Genomic DNA, 22,934 nt, shown 5'->3' with positions numbered 1-22,934 from the left:
AATGAAAGAGGATATGTTTCAAAAGCTAAGGCAAAATGTAAATCAGAATTATTCTAAATCTAGAAGATATAAATGTCTGGGCTGCATCGGTTATCCAATTACCAGAATGTTGAAAACATTGTATAAACACAACTGCCACTGCATTAGTACATTTACAGAACGTATTTAAGATGAATGCAAATTCAGAAAGCCAAGCTTGCACAGTCTAATACTTCTGCAAAAAGTTGGATGGAGAAGTTTGTTCTACTTGTCTAATTCTGTTTTCACACTGAAGCCTTTTGCATTTATTGCCTCCCCCCCATCCAGTTCCTGTTATACAGCTGTTTATAAAGTAAGCCCAGTTTTTCCCGTAAGAAAACTGAACTTACCACAAAATTAAACCAAACAAAAAGAACCCTTCACACATCTTCTGGACTTTTATAAAACCTACCATTTTGTTAAAAAACTAAAAATTCCAGAGCTGAGAATTTAGATTTTAAATAACTCTTTTTTTCTATTTAAGAAACAGTCTCCCACTCTAGTTCTAGCAAAACTAAAAGCTGTCCTGTACTAAGACAGATAAGTTCTCTACAGTTTAAACTTGAGAATCAAATCACAAGCAATGACAAAGGAAGGCCTTCAGCAAGAAGTTCTTATCCTTTTACAGTGAGATAAAAAGAATATTTTTCCACATACACAGCTTTAAGATTTGCCCTAACTCTACCTTTTTTAATCAGTGAGTTCCTGCCATAAAGAACAAAATTCTTAATTAACAATGCTAGCAACAGGAGGCACTCAAAATTAACGCCATTATCTTGGGAATAATATTAAGTCTATTTTAAATGAAAACAACTGTGGCTATGTTAAGTCCTCTGCTTTTAAGATGAATTCTGCAAATACTGCTGCTTTATAAAAGGAAGTCAGTTTGACAGATCAGTTGCAAGTCTTCACTCTTCTGTAAAATCATGCAACATAATAAGATCTAGTAATTTTTTGAAGTTTGTCCTGGCAAGCACTTTCTAAAAGCAATTGTTTAAGTAATAAAAACTGAAGACATTCCTGGTCACTAAGGAGTGATACTGGATTACAAAAAATTTACCATTCATCAGCAGCATCAAGAATTACACTTGACTAAAGTTGAAACCATCTATAAAAAAATCTTTGCTGCTCTTATAAAGTAATGAAAAAAGTACCCAAGACATTGCAGATATTTCTTAATGGAGACATTTGTTAAGTATACAGCAAAGCATGGGAAAAAATGAGAATACAGATGGTGAAGCAAGTACCAAAATATCTGCCTTTTCAGCCCTAAGAAAAACCATGTTTCATTAATGAAATCAAATCTGAAAACTGCTGGTCTACTTGTTTGCTTGAATTATTTCACACTTCTTAAGTGTGAAACAAAGTTTACCACATATACTGCACGCTCACATTGTATTTCACATGCTCCCATGGGTGGTAAAATCAGCACCTTCTGCTATCCAGATAAGATCTGTGAGCTCCTCTGAGCTGCTGGAGGGTGCAACAGATACAGATGGAGCATGCCAAGCACAGGCTCTGGTCTGGGCAGGCTAACTCCAGAAAGGAAAGGACAGGGTGCTGACAGGCTAAGCGCTTACCCAAGCCAAGTTTAGACTAGGCAGAGTCTAACTGTGTGAACCTCGAGTCTCTGCTCAGGGGTTCAGGAGAACACCTGGTACACAGGTCCCGAGATTAGCGGCTCCATACTCAGCTGTACCATAGGCACTTATCAGCCTGTGTCTGACCAATTCTGACATGCAATTCCAACACAAATGAAAAGCTTCAACAAAACCCAGAGGGATTACCTTTCTAGAGGATGGTGAACACTATGCCTACTCAACAGCTGTGAACAGGGGGATCCACATCCCTGACAAGGACTTTTTATTACAGGAAAGTTACCGTAAGACACATACTCAAGTGATACAAATATGTAACTGAAATACCATGTATTCATATCATATAAAAGCAGGTACAAAAGAACTTTTTCAGCCTACAAAAAAACACTTCAAAACAAACCCCACGCATTTATGCATGCAATAACTTAAAGTGCAGCAAGCAGAGAGACAAAACCTCCCTTCCAATAGCATATAATTTGACCGTTTGAATTTGACATGATACCGTTATCCCCTTAAGAGCTTGAAAATTGAGCATATAGCTGGGAAAAAACCAAACCTTCACATTAGAATGTGGGTTTGGCACCTACTTTGCTTCTTAACAGAAGCTAACTTTATCTTCTGTAGAAAGGTTAGCAAGGAAATGGCCCAAATGACACAGCAATAAGGATAGAAAGAGCAATAAAAACTTATGACAGTTATCAGAACTGTGGCTCAGATAAAACAAGCAAGACCCAAAAAACCACCAAAAACCCAAACAAAACAAAGCTTCATTCTATTCATTTCACCAGTTTTGTTTCACTACAGAGATTTATAAAAGTACAAAGTTGGAGAGCATAATCCCACACAAGGAAGAAGCAGCAGGGATACGACCTCAGAATTTAACCCAAGCGTGGTTTACTTTTGTATTTAAGAAGACAGATACATCAAATTTGCTGCAATTCAGCAAGATTTTACAAAACAAAAGGACTGCAAATATATGTCTCTGAATTCTAACATATTCTTCCCTCATGGGCAACCTTTAAATGTTCCTACAAAGCACTTACAATGCAGATATTACAATGTTGCAGGATGAAAAGCTGAAGTTTAAACTACCTAGAAACATAGTAGGACTAAAATGAAAGTCCTACAGCTGTGGTACCACCAAAACATTGGACAATATAAAAAAAGACCAACTTGGAAAACAAGTATTCCCAGAAGACTATTTCACTATTTCCTGTTAAAATGTTACTTATAATCAGGGCAACCTTAAGGAAAAAAAAGCCTATCATATTAACACAGAGTTATTTCTCTGACTAACTCTGTACTTGGGACTGGTGTAGAGACAGGCAAGATACCTTTATACTGCATCAAGAGAGCTGGCAGCTCCACTGAGTACAGCCTATCAACCTCAGTTCCCTGTTACAGCTGTAAATCTATAACCAGAGAGATCCTAACACAGACTCTGCTTCTGTACTTACACTGGTAACTATACACGACCTCTGTGTGAATAGAAAACACAACAGTGACTATAGGCAAGATATATAGCATAAGTAGCCACCTAAAGCAAAACTGGGCATAATTACACAACTGCCTTGCTTATGTCCCCTTCATGTTGAAAGGAAGGGGAAAATGCAGTTATGATGACTAGAATTAAGCATGTGCCTCACTTCTACTAACCTTAACAGACAAACATTATAGATCTAGTTTAGGTTTGTCATTGAGACAGATGCTCTTCACAGTTAGGGAAAGTGAATAGTCCCATTGTAGAATATCTGTTTAAAATAAATAGAATGAATTGCTTTCTGGAAGTGCAGCTCCGTCTAAAGCATAGAGGGAGACTAAATATCTAAGCTACTGAAGTAGGACTCATATTCCCCTAATAAGAGAAACTCTAAAGCAGTAGACGAAGCAGAGAGAAACTTAAGTTCCTAATCAAAAAAGGCATCTAAATTTCACAGAATGAAATCTCCACATAGTTGCTGTCTCTTAGGTAATCTTTTTGGTCATGTTTGTACTTGAGTCAAAAAGCATCTTAAGGGTTGGGCTGACTTGGTATACCTGCAACAGATAAACCCACTAACACTGTGCTAATGTAACCCATCTCTTACAGTCCTAGTGAGTGTTGTGTACACTACGTGAGTGTCTACTGAGAAGCAAACACACTGTCAACAGAGACAAAAGCAGGAAACACAGGACCTCAGCTTTAAGTGTTCTGGTTTCTCTTCCACTAGCCTAGAGGATTTGCTTGGACGGTAACACCCAAGCATGAATAACAGCTTGAGTCATCTTGATGATAAACAGGAGTGGCAGGGAAGATTTTCAAAGTGATGGTACAGACAGTGAAATCTAAAGTTCCCTGTTCATCCTGGTTTTTCAATTTGCCTTCAGCTGTTCAGGCAGATAAAAGTTTCAAGCCTCAAAAGCACAGCACGATTTCTATAAAAGGAAACTCTTCAGTAGTACTAGAAAGGTATGAGAGAAACACTCTTACATATTTTAAGTATTTATTAAAGTGTGTATATATATATATGCTCAAAATAAAAAAGCATATAAACATAAATATATATATATATTTATATTATACTACATGGTATATTCACAAATACCCAAAAAACAATCATCTTACAGACTTTCTAAGAATGTGCCCTATATGATGAAGGCAAAATCATAGAAGGTTTTCCAGCCACATCTGCGATAACTGAAATGTCATAACCTTAAAAACATTTTTAAAAGCACATGCAGCAGAACTAGTATGATCCTTTAGCACTATCACGCCGAGCAGCAGTGGTGGTAGTGACCTCCCTCTCATCCCACGTGCTTCTGAAACACATTCATGATGCAAGCAGAAATATATTTAGTATGTATGTACAGGCAGAAAACCTCAAATATGTTCTCAGTTCCTTTTTGCATGTTGAAGCTGCACTCTCCTAATGTAACTTTGTTGAAAGGAGCACAGTGAGCACATGAAAAGCCATCATTTGGTGGCCCTTAGCATGTTTCATCTCTTGCAAAAAAAACCCTAGAAAATATTACATATTATCATCCATTGCAACTTCCAAGCTGAGACAGGATACTAGGTGCCCAAAATTCAGAAGACCACTGGAACTGAGTCATGTCTGCAAGAGCAATCTGTTGTCTGCAATTCCTGAGGTGCCTGTCTTTACACCAGTGAAGCTCCCTAAGTAGTTTGCACCCTAACAGTGAGCGTGCTTTCAAATGTTGTCATTCTGGATATGCCGAGGACTTTTTTTGTGCTTAAGGCTGTCCCTCATTCACAAATTGGATATTCCTATATCTGAGGAAAGGCAAAATTTAGTAGGCATGAAAGGAACAGACTAGCTTTTCCAAGAGAAGACAGCTGCTATGCAGAAACATGTACGAGTCCTGGAGCCTAGAGGAAAGACAGTGCAGGAACACATGACTCATTTGCCAGCACTGCAGTCACTCATGTGGTTGAACCCATGGCTACATCTGTGGTTGGCAACACGAGCCACAGCATGTCCTAAGGCCTCAAGGGCAAGTGGCAAAGCACAGCTTGCACCCACATGCACCACCACTAAACATTCACCATTGCTAATCCATACCAGCAGCTGAAAATAGTCCCTGAGCTGCATTATGCCCCAAATCTTGCCTAGGCATTGTCCAGAGGAGAGCTGACAAATGCCAAAACAGGCCAGGGAACACAATACCAATGAAACATCACTGATGACATGGTAATCACTGATGTGGGGCAATATTCAAGCCCAAACTATTGTCTCTTTAAAGTCGGTTGCACAGACTCAGCCCCAAACACCTAGTCCTTGCCACATGACCTTACTTGGCTGTCTATCAACAAGATTTTAGACTCATTCTTTTAATACAACAGTAAACAGCTTATTCAGTAACCTAATGTATAAAATGTTGACAGTATGACCATTCCTATTTCTTCCTGTTTTAAAAAGAATTACATAAAATGTTGAAATCAAAGAGGTCTTCAAACTGCATGTAGACACCTATCTCTAGAAGAGCTGTAGGACTTCAGACAAACCCTACAGAAATCTGAGAAGGATACACACCACAAGAAAATGTACTAACTCCCTTTCCTAGATGCTCGATTCCTCCTTACAAGTAGCACAGAAACCTAACTTGAAATTGTACACTGCAGCCAGCGAAACAGGCACTAAGCACTCGGGTACAGTGAGCTCCACAATAACTGTGTCCTTGTACAAACAAACACTAGGAAGCTGCCTGCACTATATCAAAGTACTAAGGAGTACTTGCTGACCTGTAATTGCTCATAGCTTTACCTGACCTGGATTTAACATTTTTTACACAAATCTTAAACATACCTATTTAATATTTTTCTCCTTACTGCACGATCAAAGTCAGTCTGCTGTTATTTCAGCTCAGTGAGTTTGTCATATAAATGTAATAATGTATTCTTTAGGAATACACAGTTTTCATCAGGATGGCATTTCTGCTGCAATGAGCTGCATCATTTAAAACCAACAGAAGTCTTGTGGGATGAGATATAAACATTAACTACATAGTTAGTTGACAAATACTTATTGCAAACACTGAGTTATGTTAAATCAAATATACGTGATAAAACAGTACTGCAGATTTCATGGTAAATGTTGGACTGACAGTAGAAATCACAGAAAAGAAGCAGCTAATAAAGGAGAAGCATCATGGAGCACAGGTTAGGCAATGCTACATGGAAAAAGTTATAAATAAAGCAAAACACACTTGTCTACTGCTGATCATATTTTAACCATTAAAAGAAGTAACTTCAGAGAGCCATTTTCATCTTGCATCAGTCAGTAAAACTCCAAAACACATTACAACTCTAAATCGCAACATATGTCAATACTGGTGTTTGTTCTTCCTTTTAAAAACACAAACACTAATTAGGACAGCAAGTGTTAAAGACCAATACAGCCAAAGAAGGCTACAGTATGAACAGCTGCAGTGCAATGCACTGACTTAGTTCAACATCTGTTTGTTACTCACACAAAAACAAACACCAAAAGATAGCAGACCAAATCAGGCTGCAAATGAAATCCCTTTTGCCTGCCACAGTGAACCTTCGTGCTCTGTTCTGGGCTGTTGTGGGGTTGCAGAAGGTAGTGCAGCTGACCTCATCCCTGTTAACAGCAAAAGCCACCACATAATCTTTTAAAACTGCAGTCCTATGAGGAATACCCCTTAACTCCTAGCACTCATGTAGATGAGTTAACAAGTTAACATTCTGCCATCTGTAGAGCCTAACAAAAAAAGCTTGGAGTGCTTCTTTCTCTAATCCCCCTTACTGGGCTGGCATAAATTACCTTAACTTTAGACAAGGCTGCAGTTTGCCTGCAACTCCAGTGCAGAAGAACAAGACCCTTTCACTAGCCCAGTACTGGGCAGCTGAACCCTGACAGAGCAGAAGGGCTTTCCATATCTTGTGTTGGGCCCACCAAAAGCTGGCTTGCAGAGAAAGTATTCTGTAGCACGGCCCAAATTATTTTAAGTATGCCAAGCGTGATGATTTAGAACATGTGTATGCTCCACACTCTCCACTTACTGAACATGTGAAAGGGCATTTGCAGGAAGAACATTCTCTAAGCAGCAGCATGAAAAATTTAACACCCTGCTTGTTCCTCCCCGTTCAGAGCTTGTGAGCAGAATGGAAGCTGAGAGGAAGGGAAATACAACTAGATTGCTTTGCAGATACAGATAACAAAGATCACAGGTGTTTACTTTCTTGAAGGACACAGCAAAAAACCAAAAAAACCCCAAACCCAAACTTAAGTCACACTGAAACAAATGCATTTCAGATATTATAGACATTTCACTCAAAATAGACTGAAAAATTATAGACTTTGTGTTTGATTTGCTTGCACCAAAAACCAGCTCTTCCTTGTTTATTCCCAACACAGTGCAGCAAACAGCAACACTTTAGTCAAAGACGTGACACAGCAGTTGACAGGGCTTTCTCTAAGGGAAATTCAGATATTCTGGAATTTGTTCACACAATCTTGAGATATTCAAAACAATTACTTTTTTGGCTGGCCAAAAGAGAATTTGACAGAATTATGGAAAAGGCTGAGCATGAACTTCCAGGCTGGCAGGTAATGATGCCGAAAAACTTGGTATGAAGAACTGCTCATAGACTTCGTATCTTTAAGCAGCAAAGGCATTTATTTGCAGCATTGGGAGCGAGGGAGGTCGTCCTGCACAAACTCGCTCAAAGGCACCACACAAAATCAAGGTTTTTATACAGTCTTACATATATGATTACTTGCATATTCATATGATTGCAACACCTACATACATATTAATGGTAGGCGGAGTCTAGGCAGAGCTTACGGCGGTGCTTCTCTTGGCACTGAATTTTGGGGGTACATCTGGCCTTCAGCCTCAAGTTCAGGGTCTTTTTCTCATCTTTCCCATTCTGACCTTCTTACCTTTCCATTGTTCTTGCCCTAACTACTGAAGCTTGCAGAAAGTCTTGGCTCCAAGCCTTTTTCTTCTATTCAAATGTCTACCTTTTCCTAATTTATTATCCCTAGGTTCATTGTATAGCATTCTTCTAGGTTTAGGTCCAGTGAACAGAACAGAAGGGCTCTTTAGTAGCACAGGCAGAGCAGGTGTTTGGGGGGGGCTTTTAACTCTTTTAGGGCTGGCTCTTGTTTCAGTAATGAGCTATCCCTTTCATGGGAAACAGATTTCAATTATGGCAGGGTTTAAATCATATTTATAGAAATATGATAAAACTGAGCAAAGGCTATCATCATCTTTGAGTCTAAAGTAATTTCAGTTCCCTATATTTAAAGTTATGAAATCAAAATAGTGCCTACTGTGAGCACAAATGTTCTACAGTAAAGAAATAATACTGTACAGTATATTTCTATTTTGCAACTAAAAGTTATGCAGCATTATCAACATATTCTTAACTGATCTCCACATAATCTGTCTCTGGAAGCATCAAAAACTCACTGGTAAATATCTGAGTGGGTAAATGGGGCTTCTTCTTTTCAATAAAAGGTTCAATAAAAATTTAAGGAAGTACTTTTCACATGATTTAGTCAATATGTATTTGCCCCGTTTTAAAATCAAGAATTATTGAGAAGAATCTTCAGCTGTTTTTCACCCTTTATTTTGTCTGGCCACGCTTTTTTCTTTTTTTTTTTTTAGTTAAAAGAAAGGATGACCTAGAAAAGTTTCATTTCCTTCCTAAAGCACAGACGACCAAGTCAGCTAGCTATGCAAAAGCAATAAACATATTCATAATGACTAGCTAAGGAGTAATATATTATCTTCAGATACCAGTAAGAAATCTCACATTCATTTGATACAGCTTTCAAAGTCAGCTAAAGGTCAGATGCACTTAAGACTTTTCTTCAGGGAAATTATGCAAGGCATTTTTCCTCACAAAAGCTCTGTGACAAGTAAAACTACAATAAATTCAAGCTATTCCGTATTAAAATGCTCAGTCCTTTTAAATCTCTATTGAAGTCCTGCTTCCTAAAGCAGTCAGGAGAATGAGGAAAGACTGGATAAAACCAGACCTGACTCTCCAAAAAGCAGACAAGCCTTGTAATGAAATGCACTACCTGGGAGGGGGGGGAGGCATGAACTAAACAAAAACACATGGTAAATAAGTAGAGTTATTTACCCTACTTATCAGAGCTGCATTATGCAAATATTTTTAAATAAATATTTTTCAATAGTTTCTATTCTTATTTACCAAGCTAGACTTTTTTTTTTTGCATAAGCTTTACTCATTCCATGCTTTTCATTTTAACACTTAAAAAAATACATTCTCTAACCATACAAGCAAACTTGAACCTTCTTGACGATTCCATCTTCCTTGGCCTATCATTGTTTAAAATTAACCCAAAGCAATCAGTTACAGTGAGACATTCTTTATAAGTAAGAAGGCATGTGACTTTTCTCTCCTCCTTTATCAAGTGTTTGGAGGTTAAGAGGTATTTACTGGTATGAACTACACTTCTCTAACTGCCTACCCATTCTTGAGGGAATTGCTAATTAAGCAGACACTTGTAAACCTTGTACACCAGTAGATGGAAACAATATCCAGGTAAAGAACTGCAGAAGAATACAGTAAACCATTCCTTTTTTCACTAGCTGAGCCTTTCTGGGACACCTCAACAGCCTCGTAAGTCAACCACAGCAGCATTTTCTCCTGTTTCTAATAGGTTAAGTGTTTCCAGACAAAACCAGCCAATATTCAGATGAGAGGAAGGGGTGGATTTTCTGCCCTAGAGGACTCATGGCTCTCCGTTTCTATGTGGGGCCTCAGCTCCTTTGCTGCAGGGACCCAGAGACTCAGCAAGACATTTTAGCACAGATAACGTTTCACTACTACTCCTCTCCTGAGCCACCACTAAACACTCTGCTGTTCACAATTCACAGCCCTTCCCTCACGGGTAGCCAAAGGAGGCAGTGGAGGACAGCACTGAACCTTGGGGTGCCTATCCTGGCTGCCACAGCTGGCTTCAGCTTTTGAGGAAAACCTACTGTGCCCTCTAGTGCCAAGCCCCCAACAATAGGAGACATTGTCCTGACCTTGGGGAGACCCAGGTGAGACATGACATGTAGGTCAGTGAAGCAGCAGGGCCCTTGGATGCATGTCTTGCACATTCCTTTTTATTCCCTCCACTAGGCTCCACTCCACATATTTTGCTGGCACCAGGTGATCATTATAGGTCCCTTCCAACTGAACTATTCCATGCTACTAACACTCAAATCAGCTCTATAAGCCACCCCCACCCCAAAAAAGTACCAAACATACGCCTCTTGAAGCTCAGGAAGAGAAATCCAATACATTAAAGCAAAGCACTGCAAGTTTCTTAAAATACTGTCTGCCTCTTAAAATACTGCCTCCTTCTCCATTTCTGTAGGCTCTGATGAAAAGAATTCAAGGGCTTTCAGGCCATCTTATTCAAAAAAGAGCGAAACCACTAAGAAATTTCCACAGCAATGCAGAGGCAATGTGCATTTCCCAAGACATCAAACATACAAAAATGTTAAAAGGGAAAAATTTACACTCTGGTACAGCAGCTGTAGCACTGCACCAGAAATCCTGGGATGCATACAGTGTTGTGGTGATGAGCGTGGAGCTGGATACACAAGTCTTGGCTCCCCCAGTGAAAAGGTCACTTTTACAACAGGGCATATTCAAAGAGCCACATGTGGCCACTGACTTTGTCAGCAAGGAAAATCGAGTAGCAAGGGCTGGAAGGCAAAAGGTGGTCCACTAGATTCACTCTGAATCAAGTCAATTAGTTCCATACTACCCTGAGGTCAGCATGCTTCTCCTGGGCTAGATGGGGCTCTCACTGCTCAGGCCAACAACACTCCTTGAATCCAGGAGTATAACCCCACTGCCTGGTAAAGTATCACCCATACTAGAAAACTGTTAACTTTACACTCTCAAGCCATACACAAACCAAACACAGATTACCCTGAAAACTCACTTCATGATTAAACTATTCCATTAGCTATGGCATACCATATTTTTAAACTTTCCAGAACTAAAAGATATGAGATGGGCTCTTAAATGGTTGCATTATGTCTCTCTGATCAAAATTACCAGTCTCTATAGTCTCATGTTTTGTGGCATAAATAGCATATTTCTGGTTTATAAGTAACAAATAATAAAAAGAACAATATTTGATTTACTGAAATCCAGCCAAAAAAACCCAACCTTCCATCACTTTATTGTTACGGTATCCAAAAATACCAAAGTGACTGAAGCACAAAGGACAATGCAAAACAATATTTTAAGTACTATTAACAAACATATCAGATGCCCAGAACTAAGGTCCTTTTGCCAAGTAGGAATAGCAACTAGGTAAAAATTAACTTTCAAATAAAAGCATAGAATTTATTGCCTTGACTTTGGTACAAAAACACTGTTTAAGGTTATTTGGCCTTATAATTCATGTCAGACTAGTAAGATGATGTTGGCTTACAATCACATAAATCAGCAGAGTTATGTTGACTCCTTCCTCTGATATACCCCTTTTTTCCCAAAACCTGAAGACATGGCAAAACTGATCCTGTTTTCCTCTTGTAATTTATTTTTCTAGAAATAAATCTCAACAAGACCACAACCTTAATTTTATAGAGTTGGGTGTGATTTCTTTTTTCAAGGTATGTATATTATACAAGGGCAAATACTACTTTAAAGTATTACTTACAGATTGCCAAGCAAGAGACTCCATAATTCGATGTTCACAGCGTTCTAGATGCTTTATCATTTCCCGTGTTAGGCTTGGCTCTGCTCTAATAAAGCTTTCGATCACCTTGTAGAAGTCAAAAGCTTTTAAATCAAATACGTTAAGAATCCATGGGAAAGACAAGTCTGTTTCAGCACTGGTACCATCACTTTGTGAAGCATTTCCTGAAGGGAAAATGGACTAAAATTATCACAAGTATTAAATTCTTTCACTTTCAATGTTTTTTCCTTTTTGTATTTATTGAATCATTGCTAGTTCAGACATTTCTGTGAGTTGGTTTTTTGTTTCTTTTTGCTATTTACTCTATTTTATATATTAGAACAGATGGCAATAATTATCAATAAATAACAATGCTATTTAGGACCTTAGATTTAACTTACTGCCATATGTAGCCATGACAACCTCAACAGCACACGCCAGCAGAGATGTGTGGAAGATGTTATCATTCAGAAGTGTGCTAAAGAGAAAGGAAGTTATTAGTACTTGTCCTAAGGCTAAAATAGCACACTTCAATAACAAGTTAGGGGCAAGTACCTGAAATTCTGCACTGAGAGGCGCTCTTCCTCCTGAAATATATAAACCAGGCCAAACTGGTGAATATTCTTAGTATTTCTAAATGCACTGAGTACGAAGCTACCAGCGTTAAACTTACCGACTTCAGCATAGACTCCATTACTCTGTAGTAGAGACGTACTCCAAGCTTGTATCTCTGTTAGAAGAAGAAATTCAAGAGTATTACAAGAAGTTTTAACGGACTACAACAGGTAGATTCTCGTGTTTTAACAGTACAGAACATGTCCAGTTTTTGACAGAGCCACTATAAAGAAGTAATGCCCCAGTTCCATTTGCCAATAAGACTGGAGATGCCTCAAAGTACTAAGGCGTGTGACTACCCCAACCACGTGAAAACTTAACCAAGTGTAATAACATAAACTGTGTCCACGTTGATTCACTGCTAACAGGATAAAAAGCAGGGTTGACAGACAGGAAGGAGACTGTCAAATACAAACTTGGTTGGATTTATTTTCCAAAATCCTTGTTGAAAGCACAGCTGGCCCTACTGATTTTATAAGGAAGTGAGTCACCTTTTGCTGTTTTAGGCCAAGTTACCTTAACGAATGCCAACAGATGTTTCACTAAATGTATTTTGCCCAGCAATTTTCCCATTCTTCAGTAAAGGATTTCCAACATATTTCCACCTGGTTCATATTGCTCCTTATATATTTAGAGGAATTTAAATATCTTTAGAGTGCTTCAGAAAAAAATACTCATCACTTTGAAAAGAATACCGTTACTTTTTATCATTAGTGATCTGCGTTGAATGAGGACAGCCAGTAATTCAGGTCTCACATTAGCTGGTACTAACAGTGTTCAAATGAGTAACCCTCAATGCAAATGCTACCTACCTGTGAGCCAATTTCAGCCCATCCCTGTCCAACTGCTTCAGCAAATTTCTTTTTGAAGATGTGGTCAAGACTTTCTACTCTTTTCAGGATACCATCGTGAGGGTTCACTGTGCAATTCTAATAAAGTACATGCAGCAAAGTAGGGAAGGAAAGGTAAAGGAAAGACATTTTACTTCAAAGTAATTTTAATGACTTAACCCTGCTTTACTTTGTAATACCTCTCAATCAGCTTGCCAGCATAAATAAAAGTGGAGTATTTAAAAGAAAAGAGTACATCATCTTCTCTCCTTTTTAAACCCACTTCTTCTTCCATGCAGTATGGACATAAATTAATTTTAATATTTAGTGCAGTAACAAAAATAAAAAAGCACTTATAAGGTTCCAGTACACATCAGTTAGAAGTGCTTTCTAAAACAAGTAACTACACGTAAATCATTCCAATTAAAGTGTACTTCTTCAAAAACTGGTTGTTATTAAAGGAGCTTCCAAAATATGTGCAGAAGATCTACAGGTGTATATTTTAGTTGAGTGGTAATTCCAAGAATCTTTCACAAAGCTTCCTTGTAGTAACTTACATTAAAATATGTGATGAGAGTATCTGATGGTTTATCAGGTGCTGAGTTTAAAATCATAATCAGTTGCTGAATGTTATTCATTGCCGCTCTGGAAAAATACAATAAAATGCATACTAAACATCAGGGTTGGCATGACGGTTTGCAGAAACTGAACAGCAATTCTACCAAAAAAAAAAAAAATTATTTTAGTTCTCACTCCAGTTATCAAACAACCTGCTAGGGAAAACTGTTGCAGTGTGTTAACTATTGTGAATTCTAATAATGTTTTTAATCCAATAATTCAATTGTTTACTTATGGATTGCAATAATTTTAATAACCAAAAGAATTAGTGTACGCATTTCTCTCTTAACACCTAAGAAACAGTTTGATTCTTCTATGGTATTGTTACTTTCTGAACTTTTCATTCTGGTTTTTGGTGGAGTTGTGTGTTTGCCTGTTTTAAATTTCTGTGTCATTTAACCTCAGTTTGGCTCACATCACCAGACAAATAAATGTAAAAGGAAGAAAAATGTGTTCAATCATTAGTATTGTAGCAGTGCAAAGATGTAATTTTCCTTAATCTATTTTCAGAAGGTTTTGGTAAAATTACTTCTGTCAGAAATCTACTAATGATAAGGAAAAACATAAGGACAGTGGAAAAAAATAAAATAAAAACACACAACTGATTCTCATTATGCTTTGAACTACTACTTACACTGATTTTTTTATGTTACTTTCTATATAAATGACCTGATACAAATCCACTGATAAAAACTATTAGATTCTCTCCAGTTTTAGGGGGCTTTAAAGCAGATCTTAAGTGTCTAAGTTCAGAAATATGACACTATAAGAAGAGTCAAATTAATAAGTATGGTCCTTTCAGGATATCCTATGGGGGTTCTATTTAATTCAGGGAGAGTTAACGATACACCTTCCACTTTATGCTGGTGATCAAATATTTGCTGCCATCTACTGACACTTCTGTGGCTTTATGAAAAACAGTTACTACAGCCCAAAATCAGTGCTGGTGAATAGGCCTTCATGTGAATTGCCTTAAATGGCAACAGTTTTGGAAAACTCGGAGCAAAGCCCAAGTGTGAATGGGGAGAATCTAAATATCTCACCAGTCCTTCTCTCAGATCAAAGTCAGTTTAGCATATTTCAAATTCTTAACAATGCAGAAACTTCATACTCTGGACTTTCTTCATGTCAAGAACTTCCTTTCATGTCAAGAACTTTAATGATGCATCTTTCACAGTATTAGAGGGCTTTAATTCTACTGTAATTGAAAAGTGTCAATATCTATCTATAATTGTCAAAAATGGGATTTGTTGCTGTCAGTGACCATCTTATTAGTCATAGGTGGTCTAGTTCCTGACATCACACATTCGGTCTGGGAACCAAAAGGCGAACTGATTCCTTTGTGGCTAAAAACCATCACTGGCAGTTAAAGATTTGAAGCATAAAACTAAAAGGGACCACAAGGCAATCAAATAAAGCCTTTCACAGTTTGAGGCAATTAGAAGTTCTTCTATATACTGATAAATTGTTATCTCAGCTCATGTCTCCTTTTATTATTTTTATGAAGGAGCTTTTCAGAACTTTGCTGCTCTTTTGGCTAGAAAACAGTTTCTGCAAATGGCATCAAGCAGATTTATAGTGGATGCACAAGCTCTGAGCCTAATTTATTCTTTTCCAAGCAATTTCCACTGCAGAAGTATTATTAATAAAAACAAAAATTATTTTACTTATTTGAAAAAACTGAAATAATAATAAAGGGTAAATACAGTATTTTAACTTCTCTATAGCATGTTAAAATGAAAGGAATTTATACATCAAGCACAGAACAAAAATTCACTGTTTGATTTCCTTAAACCTGACACCTTAAGAATGACTACCTGTGAGGACACCTCTCTGCCTACATAGCACATGGCATTGCCACCACACATCTGATTGGTTCTTGAGTGTTCGGGAATTTCTAAGCACAATCAGGCAAAAAACACACTGATTTTGTCAAAAAATTATGTGGCATGAGGGAAAAATTGTACACGTAAATCTCCTTTCCTCAAGTTTGCAGTTTTTCTGCATTTGATTACAGATCAAACAATCTCCAATTAATACTACATTTCTAACACATCTGTCCATTTTCCCGATTGAACGAAGTATGTTGGCACTCTGAAATGTTCATCTTCCCAATACAGGAAAAATATCAAAAGTAAGTACTCTGAAATGCTAAATCTTTCCATATAGAAAAAAATAATACTAAAAAGCCAAAGATTACAGAAGAAATGTGTGTGCATAAAGAGTTTGGTACCACAAAAGGAAGCCAGAAAATAGAGAGCTAGGGTAAAACACCTTAAAAGAAAAACTCATACCGAACAGGAGTCTGTGGAAGTATAAGACTAATTTCCTCCTCTGGACTGTTTTTCAGTGGTGTCCTCTCCAACTGTGAGCTACAGAAATGGAAAACAAACTTATGCAGAACTAATGTAATCCAAAAAACGTTTTCTATAACAAGTTATTGATCCAAAGAGGCAACTGTGGAACATATTTTTAGAAGATCTAGATGTCCAACCACTCCAGTTGTTTAAACAATGTAATTTAAATTCCCAAGTATATCTGTATATATGCTTTAAGCAGGATGTTAGCCTAGATGACCTCCAAAGTTTTCCTCTTTTTCCTTTTCTAGAATTCTATTTACAAACAGCTTAATTTATACATAGAGATGATATTACTTCCCTTTTAATTCAATTTTAAATGAGTGTATTTTCCTAGTATATATTCAGGCTCACACAGTGAGCTCACATAGAATTATGGAAATGTTGAATTGTTAGAAATCACTGGAATTTAGGTGTATAACTAAAAAAGAAATCAAACAGAGTCATAGAATACTGATTGGAAGGGTCATCTAGTTCGACCTCCTGCAATGAGCAGGGACATCTTCAACTAAATCAGGTTACTTAACCTCACCTTGAATGTTTCCAGGGTTGGGCATCCACTACCTCTCTATGCAACCTGTGCCAGTGTTTCACTACCCTCATAATAAAACACTTTTTCCTTCTATCTAGTCTAAACCTACCCTCTTTCAGTTTAAAACTATCACCTCTTGTCCTATTACAACTATTAGGCTCTGCTAAAAGAAGTCTGTCCCCACCTTTATTGTAAGTCCCCTTCAGGTACTGGAATTCTGCTCTAAAGTCTCCCTGGAGCCTCCTTTTCCCTAGGCTGCAAAACCTCAACTCTCTCAGCCCTCCTCCATAAGGAGAGGTGCTCCAGCCACTCTGATCATTTTCATGGCCCTCCTCTGAGCTCACCCCAACAGCTCCAGGGAGTGTGCCTGGGCGCACACTGTTTATTCTGCTAAATCATCTGTCCCATGCAAACTACCATTTCCCAATTTGTGGGTACAGGTCAGAAGTCAGAAAGGGCTCAAGGCCACTCCCAGCAGGTAGCTTCCAAATGCCACCATCCATTTTCAGGAAGGAGAATGTGGACAGTGAGGTCCCAGGCCATTTCACGCCAGCTGGCTCCAGAGCCATAACATTGCCTCCGGCACATCTAATCAACTAGCATGACATGGCTTCTGCCTCCTCCTTACAATTCCTCAGCTTTCCCTGGATGACAGGGCCTTGCATACAGTAAGAGTTAGAGCAGAGCTTCCAAATCATTTTATGGTAGAGTCACAGGCAGATGTTTTTTAATTATTTAAGTGATAATTTAAAGGAAGGCTGGTTATGCCAGAAATACCTTAGCTGAATGACAAATGTAGAAGGTCAACAGGAAACAGAGATCTCCGTTTATAACACAAGGGGGCAGAAAGCAACACAAGTTCAAATTTTCTACTATAAAGTGAAAGCAGTAAAAAGAAATATTACCATGCTACGACATCAGGCTGTAGAGTTTCATCGTGATTCAGAAATAATCTTCCATCTATATCTTTGTTTTTGAGATAGAGCTCGTCATACTGTTTCAAGATAACTTCAACCTCAAAAAAAATTGGAAAAAAACCAAATTTATTTTATAGGAACAAGTTTGACAATTTATTGAAAAATATGTTAGTCCTACCTCGTAAATACAAGACTGAAATGCTAAGAGAATGCCCTTGTAGCTCACAAAGTTAGTTCTTATACAACAATTGAAACACACACAGAGGAAAATGATTGTTTATAAGAGAAAACAATCCAAGATCTTTTCGAAGAAACGTAGGTCTTGACAGGGTAGAAGACCTAAAAATAGCTATAATGGGAAACAGATCTGCAAACCTTTCCTTCCAGAAAAGAGGGGTGTCTCCAGGAGCAGGAAATATAAAACGCTTGTTCTTAGAACAGCTGTCGGACAATCAGTTTGGTCCATCTCTGATGGTTTGGAGATGGAGGCCAATGCTCAAACTCAAACGTTCTTGTTCTAAGATATTCCCCATTTCATACTAATGTATTTGTACTGGTGTAGTTCTTAAGAGATGTGCCTATTTCTGCAAAAATACAGACATTTCAAATCCACTTTTTTGTTCTTTAAATAACTGTTAAAAGTTCCTTAGTTGACTAGATCCCAGAGTGATATGACTTCATATTGCATGGAAAAGTTTGTTGGATTTTTTGGATGGTGTGATTTTTTTGGGTTTTTTTGTGGTTTTGTTTGTTTGTTTTTAATTATTATTATTTTTATTTTTTAATTGATTAACATTAACTTGAAGTCTGCATTTTTTTTTCATCTAGCCCTCCACTTCAAATCTGCTGCTGTGCTCCTGTGGAAGTAGGCAGTCACCTCAATTATCTGTTCCCTGAGCCCTTAAACATATTAAATGATGCTGTGCTCTGGCAAATTCCTGTTAGAAAAACAGGCAACAGTGCATATGAACCAAATTAGTCCCCTCTCAGCCCCAAGAGAGAGAAAGTTGCAAGTATCTCCTACACAGCTTTGCTCCTCACCCTCTCCTTTTACCTTCACCAATTGGGTTTGCTCCAAACCGATATCACAGTTAAAACTTTGAGATGAGGACCACTAAAAAAGATTATATTTCAATTTTCATTATCACTATCTTTTGTATTTAAAAAGTTAACTTTACTTTTATTATTTTCCTAATGGCTTATGCATTCTTTTTATCTAAAATATTTCAGTATTTCATATACTTCTAGAAAAAACAGCAGCTCTTAGACAAAATGGCTGTACTGGGATAACTGGGAAGAAACCTTCAGTCAAAAATAAGAGTTCTTTATGAATCTATTCAACAGTGCGTAAAGCCTGACCAACAAACACATACTAAAGACAAATGAAATACCAACATTAAGCCTCAAAGGCTTTTCTTGCTTTGGAAGTAATATTAAAATTTATCAAAAGTTCAGTGTTTTTGTTATGAAAATGAAAGTGAATTTAAATGTGCCACATTACTAGCTATTGTACTGATGATGTCAGCTATGCTGATGGTTAACTGGATTACACATATGAACCAAATATCTCTGAAATATAGCTGCAACCTTCTGCTTTGCCGCTCAAGGTGTTCAAGTTTCAGGAGCAAGGATAATATGACTGGATTTTCCTTCAAATGCATTGTTTTATAAAATTTTCACCAGCAGAGTCTTAGTACTTTTGACACTATGCTTAAGTTGAGCACCCTTGGATGAAAATCCTCTGATTTGAGAACAAGCTGTTTAATGACCTTTGCCTGGAAGTTCATACAGGGTTTCCCAACTATGTATACACACATAAATTAAAAAGTCTAAACAGGCTACTGATACCCTGAAATTAATTTAGGAAGAGATTAAGATCTTTAGTGGGTCTTGTACTTTGTTCCCCACCGAACACACTATGAAACTGAACAGAAGATACACATAGCTGAACCCTGCAGACTTATCAGTCTGATAAGCTTCAGAGCTGCTTGTTTTCAGGTTACCACATCTATTGGACACACAGCTAGACCTACTCTTTCAAGAATGATGAAAGGAAAACACATTGCAAGAAGTTACCTATTAAGGTGCACTCTTGGATGCAATTGTATAGAGGTAATCTTCTGCATCCAGGCTACAGCTCGGCAAGATGAAAATAATTCTGCATGGACACAGCAGGCCAAACTCTGCCAAGTTGTGAAACTGAGCCTAACCTTTTAGATATCTTTCCAACATCACTACAATAACGTCTCATTTATATTTAAATTTAGGTATGTAATTTAAGGCTGTTTGCATTTACAGAGCGACTTCAGAAACCTAATATTGTAATAGTTGTGTTTTAGATGAACAGCCTTACCAAGATCATGGATATACAATGCTTATGTCATGTTTTGCTTTGAGCAAAAGCACTGGTTTAGCCTCATGAGATTAATTTATTAAATTCAAATATAACAGCTAAACATACTTCATGAATACTGGAATCCCTGCTAAGCCACATTCCTAAAAAACAACGCATTTTGCTAGATGATTTTAGAATAACCTATTAGAACTTCATCAACATGTAAAGGGAATCTTAAGCAATCTGGCATAAGTAAAGAACTGTTGTTGGTATTGGGTTTGTGTGGCCAGGTTCTGGTAGCAGGGGCGCTACAGGGATGGCTTCTGTGAGAAGCTGCCAGAAGTTTCCCCCATGTCCAGCAGAGCCAATGCCAGACGGCTCCAGGATGAATCCACCACCGAGCCAATTAGGAATGGAGAGAACATCTCTCTGATATCATATTTAAGAAGGAAAAAAAGTTATTGGGCAGATGTAATTGCAGCCAGAGAAGAGAAGAGTGATAATACGTGAGAGGAACAATTTTGCAGACACCAAGGGCAGTGGAGAAGGAGGTGGAGGAGGTGCTCCAGACACCGGAGCAGAGGTTCCCCTGCAGCCTGTGGTACAGACCATGGTGAAGCAGCTGTGCCCCTGCAGCCCATGAAGGACCATGGAGATGCAGGGATCCACCTGCAGCCTGTGGTGGAGACCCACACCGGAGCAGGTAGACGCCTGAAAGAGGGCTATGAAGCCATGAGCAGTCCATGCTAGAGCAGGTAGAGACCTGCAGATCCATGGAGAGAGGAGCCTACACTGGAGTAGGTTTCCTGGTAGGAATTTTGTTGGTAATAAATTCAATGAATATCCCCAAGTTCAGTCTGTTTTGCTCGTGATAGTATTCAGTGAGTGATCTCTCCCTCATTCTTTTCTAAACTCATCAACCTTTTGTTATATTTTCTCTCCTCTGTCCAGTTGAGGAGGGGAATGACAGAGGAGCTTCGGTGGACATCCGGCATCCAGCCAGGGTAAAACCACTACACTGTCTTAAATTCCTCCACTTACCTCTGGTAGTCCATTTGAAGCTACAATACCAGCAGAATTCAAGAAAGGAACAAAGCTTGTGAGATACACATTTTTGACCTAATAAAAAGAAAAAATGTAATATTAGCAATGTACAGAGTCAGCCATGCACACACTGCTTTCGCACCTTGAAATCAAGAAACTGAGACATTTCTGTAGTGCACTGTGTTTTGTTTTCAATAAAGCAAGAATTAAACTCCTTATATATTCAAAACACAGTGATACATAAGCATGCAGCAAATACTCCACTGCTTGAGCTTTCAGTGACTAAACTGGGAAAGAACTGCACTCTTTCTAGCCCTCTCATATTTCTACTTCCATCGTCCATCTGGGTATTCAAAAATCAGTCCTTTGACAGGAACAGATTTATCAGCCAAGGAAAAAGGGAATGGGGTTTTTTAAGATCCCCCACAGAAGCAATGTGCTTGTTGCATACATTTTCTCCTCACAGGATGCAGCTCTGAAACCCCATCAGAGCAGCCCTCATCTACATGTTACACGCCATGATGAGCTTATAACTACATATTGCATTCTTCACAGTTTCCCTGGCAAAGTTATCATCCATACCAAAGAACTTGTTTTGGGGTTTTTTGTTTGCTTGTTTTTTAAGCTACTTACTAGAGAAAGTATTGAATGGTAGAATACTTTCACTATTGAACTAGAGAGAATAGTTAAGCTGGCATGAGTATTGACACTTAAAGCAAGACTATCTAAATAAATACATATTTCAGGTGGGGTTTAGCAGCAAGACCTATGAGACATTAAAATGCAGGCATTACCTCATCTAAATTACAATCATGTTCTTTACAAAGGATTTCAATAATCTTTGTATCGGTATCAAGTTGCTTTGCTGTACGTGTACTCCTGTTCTGACCTCTTCTTGGAGTTCGAGCTGAACCATTAACAGTCACTGCAGTCATAGCAGACTCTGGAAAGATATTCAGAACCATCACAAGGTTAGAGTCATCTTAAGAAAAAAGATATTTAAATTATTAAACCAAAAATTACATTTTCAGGTTTTCCTCTTAAAAATGTCTTCCTTTTTATCTGTTCAGCTGTGTAAGAAACCTTCATTACAGAAAACCTATACAAAAATAAAGTTAATTTTTAAATTCCTGTATCTGTATTTGACATTTTGTTTTTAAACAGCTATTCTACACAGAATGTAACAGCACTTTTTGTAAGTAGTTTTGAATGAGCACGTGTTTTGTAAAACCGGGAAAGCCTTATTTTTTCACAGATGAGTAACTGTTTTTTCTATTTTTACAGAAGTGTAAAGCAGGAAGCTGAAAGATGAACTTCACTCTACATGTCTGAAGGTTAATAAATCAATGCAGGACTTAAGTGCCGGTGGGAACCTGGAATATGGCCCTGCAGGAAATTTCTCCTTTCCCCAAATACCCCCAAACAAACAAGTTCATCTTGAAGAAGATATCAAAAAAACATAATACCTTGAGTTAAAAATACTTCATTTTATTAAGCTCAAAGTGGATGGCTTCAATACTGTCACCTTGAAATAGGTGAATATATTAATAATGTACATTCCTATAATTAAATATTGCTGGTTTAAATCTGGCACACTAATCAGTATGCTGTTCTCATCTGTAACTTCATTTATATTTGACAACTTTTCTCAGAAACTCTGACAAACTACACTGCTGGGGTGGTTGCATCTTTATCCCCTCAGCCTCAGTCAGATCATAAAGCTTGACATCATTCAGCACAGAAAGCTTCTTGGTCACGACGATTTGAACAATACATTGTGTTATTTGCTAAAAGAGTGAAGAGCTGTTTGATAGTTACAATATCATACACAGCTTCACATCAGAAATCTAATGCTACGTACTTAAGACAGGGATACTCAT

The 22,934-nt window shown here is 37.9% G+C and overlaps 1 protein-coding gene across 2 annotated transcripts in view; it reads right to left on the bottom strand.

Annotated features, from left to right (window-relative positions):
• Window positions 1–22,934, bottom strand: part of RB1 (RB transcriptional corepressor 1) — a 544,421-nt gene that overhangs the window by 32,898 nt on the left and 488,589 nt on the right. For both annotated transcript variants that reach the window (XM_064647279.1, XM_064647278.1), the window contains 10 exons: window positions 21,849–21,997; window positions 21,052–21,129; window positions 17,664–17,773; window positions 16,164–16,241; window positions 13,809–13,896; window positions 13,234–13,350; window positions 12,480–12,536; window positions 12,362–12,393; window positions 12,208–12,284; window positions 11,789–11,991 (listed from right to left, as the gene is read on the bottom strand). In XM_064647279.1, the coding sequence (XP_064503349.1) occupies window positions 11,789–11,991; window positions 12,208–12,284; window positions 12,362–12,393; window positions 12,480–12,536; window positions 13,234–13,350; window positions 13,809–13,896; window positions 16,164–16,241; window positions 17,664–17,773; window positions 21,052–21,129; window positions 21,849–21,997 (989 nt within the window). The remainder of the gene's footprint in view (window positions 1–11,788; window positions 11,992–12,207; window positions 12,285–12,361; window positions 12,394–12,479; window positions 12,537–13,233; window positions 13,351–13,808; window positions 13,897–16,163; window positions 16,242–17,663; window positions 17,774–21,051; window positions 21,130–21,848; window positions 21,998–22,934) is intronic.

This window comes from Pseudopipra pipra, chromosome 2 (genome assembly GCF_036250125.1).
Source record: "Pseudopipra pipra isolate bDixPip1 chromosome 2, bDixPip1.hap1, whole genome shotgun sequence".
NCBI lineage: Eukaryota > Metazoa > Chordata > Aves > Passeriformes > Pipridae > Pseudopipra > Pseudopipra pipra.
This window is presented reverse-complemented; position numbering and strand designations above follow the sequence as displayed.